Source organism: Salvelinus sp. IW2-2015, unplaced genomic scaffold, assembly GCF_002910315.2.
Source record: "Salvelinus sp. IW2-2015 unplaced genomic scaffold, ASM291031v2 Un_scaffold7030, whole genome shotgun sequence".
Lineage (NCBI taxonomy): Eukaryota > Metazoa > Chordata > Actinopteri > Salmoniformes > Salmonidae > Salvelinus > Salvelinus sp. IW2-2015.
The window spans coordinates 10,710-15,414 of record NW_019948290.1 but is presented as its reverse complement, the minus strand read 5'-3'; the positions used below and the strand labels follow the sequence as shown (position 1 = coordinate 15,414).

At 45.4% G+C, this 4,705-nt stretch overlaps 1 protein-coding gene across 1 annotated transcript in view; it reads left to right on the top strand.

The window, feature by feature from the left end:
* Positions 1 to 2,979: 2,979 nt before the first annotated feature.
* The window catches only part of LOC112079148 (E3 ubiquitin-protein ligase Arkadia-like), a gene marked incomplete at its 3' end in the record, with an annotated part of 11,682 nt that continues 9,956 nt past the window's right edge, over positions 2,980 to 4,705 (top strand). Inside the window, exon 1 of the mRNA XM_024145180.2 lies at positions 2,980 to 3,162. Coding sequence (XP_024000948.1) covers positions 3,033 to 3,162 — 130 coding nt within the window. The remainder of the gene's footprint in view (positions 3,163 to 4,705) is intronic.

Below are 4,705 nucleotides of genomic sequence, written 5' to 3'. Positions count from 1 at the left end.
GTCAACGTACATGGAGATGAATAGATCATTATTGGACGCTACCACGTGTCTGCCCCTCCTGTTTGTTGTGATGCTGAGTTTGCCGACTGTCAGCTGTACGTAAAACACATGGACAAATCCTTTTTCCACTCCGTGTGTTGTGGAAAGGTAAACACTAATTGTTTCAAGCTAACGTTAGCGAACATAAGATGGACATTCAGTGTGCTCTAAAGTGCCAGCAGTTAATTTGCTAGTGAAAGAAATGAAAATACRAAAAATAACTGGTCGCRTTTGTGCGAGTGTGATATACATTTAATTCTGCGTCCCATTACTTGTATTTTCCACGTAACATTACGAGGATCACGCAACCTGATAGACTGTAATTATGATCCACGTCACCAAAAGTATAATCAAAAATAGATATAAACATCTTGGAATTAAATGGAGTCGGGAGTTTAGAAGACTGTGCGATGAAGAGTGAACGAGTGTCCGGTATTAGCTATAGWGGCAATGCTTCTRAAATGCCTTTGCACTAGATTTGAGATCATTTGTTTTTATGTTTACAAAATGATTTTGCTTTTAGTGTTGATTAGGAATCGTGTCTAAAAAGCCAGTACTTGTGAGCTCGCCCTGGTGATTGGCCCTGTTTGAGAGGTGACAAGCGTTCCTCTACTATAGAGACTAAACTTGGGGGCATGTGCTAAGAAAAACGTTATAGATAATTATCTCCATTCTATACTGTACATGAAATGGAATAAACATACAGACAATCTGTGCTAATTCCACAAAACATGTATTTATTTTATATGTTCAGTTCTTATCAGTATGAATCTTTTATGTTTTGTAAATACCTTTTCAGAGGACTGAACTGAACCAGGTGTGATCCATAATGTTTGTCTAAGCACATGAATCTCCAATTTGCCGCGCGTCTGGTCCTCTAAAAAGTTGGACAGGGTTGGCAATGACGGTTTTCTGCTGAAAGATCATTTGTTTACAGTGCAGAGAGGCCAATGGTTGGGATAGAGGGAGGGAGTGCATGCGTGCCATATTCAGTATCAGTGGAGGCTTTAGATTTTGGTGCAGAACATGCAGCTTGCACTTCTGTCTTGCCCCCCCCCCCAGTACCATAGCCCAGTTTGTACACAGTCCATAGATCCCATCCTTGCAGTTAGCCCCACATTACCCCACTGTCGAGCCCTCTCTAAGCCCTCAGGCATTTGGCAGAGTGCGCGTGGAGATGGCAAAACCGTGGTCCTGCCAAGCCCCCAGTTCCCACAGTGTTCATGTTTACTGTGTTCTGTTTTCCCCTCGCCTCCACCCCTCAGAGGCCACGGTGGTAAACAGGTATTTACAAAATAATCCCAGGTCTATGTTGTGGGTAATTAGGTGCTTGTCCCTGGTGGGCTAGCCTGCTCCCTGGGCCCCGAGGTGGGCTAGCCTGCTCCCTGGGCCCCGAGGTGGGACAGAGGAGGAGCAGGTGCCAATTACAGTGCAATCAAGCCACACCCCCTGTACTGGCTCTCTGTGTGTACCACCTGCTCCACATGGGTGAGAACTGCCCCATGGGACATGCCATGGCTTTTCTTCCTCTTTACTGCATTGCCAACATTAGAAGTTGCACTAATAGGTTTTTGTTGCCTTCCGTTCTTTTTCGTTTGTTGTGAAGTGTGTCCGTCTGACAGGAAATGGAATGGACTGCAGTATGAGCTAATGGGATCCCCCCACATCACAGCACTGATGCAGCCCACAGCAGTTAGAATGGCATTTCCTCTGCTGAATTGTGTGAGAAGACGGAGTGTGAGTGGACACACTCTCTCACACGCCTGCTTATTAGAAGGACTTCTTAGGCCTACATGGCTGTGTGTGTGTGGCGCTGCTATTGTTGTGCACACACACACTGGTCTCACTGGAATAGCAGCAGCCCACCATGCTTGTCTGTAATCTTATTGTTTTAATGATGCAACCTGTGGTTTAGTGGTTCCAGCAGCAGCCCTGTGTTGAGAGGAGCAAGAGTCTCTCTGCTCCTGGCTCTCCCCTTCCCTCAGCCTGGTCTTGGCCATCAGGCCTGGTTCACTGCTCTCTCTCTTCCCCAGCCTCATCTCTCCATGTCTCCATGACAGGCTGCTTTACGGCAGGCACTTTATCCCCTAGGCTCCCCCCTCTCATCCTGCTTTACGGCACACTGATACTCTCTGGACTCCCACATCACACAAGATAGCGGAAGGCAGGAGGAAAGAGTGAGGCAGTGAGATGCGGAGAGAGGAAGACTGCAAAAGGGAGAGGGAAGAGAGCACAGTCAATAATGCACAATGGTTGTGACTTGAGCAAATGTGTGTGGTAGCTGAGGCTAAATGAGGTAGAGGTGTTTCTGTGTGTTGGATGTTGAATTGTGTTTTCCACAAGGTTGTTTTGGAGTTTTTTAGTGGGTGTGGTGGAAGAAACCATGTGTGTAAAACAAACATGATCTTTCTATGTGGTTCTCAAAAGTTTGCACAGCTGTGTGTCTCTCTCATACGCACGGCTGTGTGTAGACTGTCTTTTTGAATTAGCTGCAGCGCTAGCACTCATGTCAGCTAGCTCTTATTTACATTCCAGCCAGGTGTTCCAGCAGCTCCCAAAGTGAGCCCGATTTGTGCTCATCACACAGAAAAAGCCGTGTGGACCATCCCCTGCCTCCAAATGACAACGTTTCAACTTTCCCTTTTACTACATAAATGACATCATACAATTAACTGTTGTTCATATTTATTTAAAGGACAATCAGGCTGGGAAAGCAAGAGATTTGCTTTGGGAGGAAAAATAGGCTGAATTGTCTGGATTTTCTCACTTCTCCATGAAGTCTTATGGACTGGTTCTCATCCACTGACCACCGGTCTCCAGTGAGAGGGCTGTGTGGTCAGCAATCTCATAGAATTGTTACAATACCGTAGCCCAGGCCCGGGGTCCAGATAACCTGGCATTATCTGGTTGTTTACCCCCCTCTCCCCTCCTTCCTCTCTAACTGGCTGTGTGTTTGTGTCTACAGGCCTCGCTCGGTGGGGGGCCACGGCAGGATGTACTGGGGCCCCAGCTGCTCCCAGAACCGGCCCCAGGAGCCGCGCAGCCGCCACCGCCTCTCTACCGTCATTCAGCCGCTGCGCCAGAGCGCCGGGGAGGTGGTGGACCTCACAGTGGACGAGGATGGTGAGCATGAGGACGTGCCGACCCCCAATACCACTCTGAGATGAACTATATGATGTAACAGTCACATAGACGTCCTAGACTTGGCCTCTGTTTTTCCACTGTCTTTTCTTTCAAAGCTAGGCTCATTTGTCTTTCAACACAAAGGCGAGTTTACAGTAGTCCTCTGAGGCATTTGTCCTCTTAAGGACAGTCATTTTTATATGAGCAACATACAAATGGTTGCATGTTCTCTCTCTCTGTGTGTCAGTGTCACACACACACACGGATACAGAGAAGCAAGTTTACTCTTGAGGCAGAAAGACAATAGATCTAGTGATTATATGTGTAAAAATCAATTACATTTGGGAACAGTTTTTTATAGATGCTGCTTACGATAGCCGGACTGTCGCACAGCATGTGAATGTGGGCGTCCAATACTAGGATTTAGATGAGTTTTAATGCTTTCTTACATGATCCAGCTCAACACTGCGTAGGAGGTTGGGAAATATTACATGTCAAATTAAATACTCTCATTTACACTCTATTGTTTAATAGGATTAGCTAGCTTCTTCCACACATCTCTCCAAACCTGGGAGCGAGTGGGTGTCGCTAACTTGAAATAAGAATTGTCCTGTCATCACAATTCAATTTGAAATGTTCCCGTAAGCGAGCACTGTTTAATAATGATTCATCTGTATCTTTTCATCAAATGGAGGGATATTAATAGCGACCGTGCCCCTAAGAGTGACTGCTCTTTCATTGGTTGGCTTTTACACATCAACCCAATGCATTTCTGATGCATGTCATTTCATACTGTCAATCCTATCATGTTTGTAACATGATAAGATGTCACAGTAATGCCTGCCACTGGAGCAGTAGCCAGAAGCATGCTCTTCATTGTAAATGTGGAGGCATTAGGCACAATGAATGAAATACACCTGGCAGTATTAAAGCTTATGTGGGTAAAGGGTTTCACTCTGGATTTAGGGGACATACAGCCGACTCCTGATGAGTATAGCCTACATTGAGAGCTGTGTATTTAATCATCCCCAATTCATACTACATCTACTTTGTGCATGACACAAGTAATTTTTCCAACATTTGTTTACAGACAGATTATTTCACTGTATCACTATTCCAGTGGGTCAGAAGTTTACATACACTAAATTGACTGTGCATTTAAACAGCTTGGAAAATTCCAGAATAGGATGTCATGGCTTTAGAAGCTTCTGATAGGCTAATTGACATCATGAGTCAATTGGAGGTGTACTTGTGGATGTATTTCAAGGCCTACCTTCAAACTCAGTGCCTCTTTGTTTGACATCATGGGAAAATCAAAAGAAATCAGCAAAGACCTCAGAAAAAACATTGGAGACCTCCACAAGTCTGGTTCATCCATGGGAGCAATTTCCAAACGCCTGAAGGTACAACGTTCATCTGTACAAACAATAGTACACAAGTATAAACACCATGGGACCACGCAGCCGTCATACCGCTCAGGAAGGAGACGCGTTCTGTCTCCTAGAGATGAACGTACTTTGGTGCGAGAAGTGCAAATCAATCC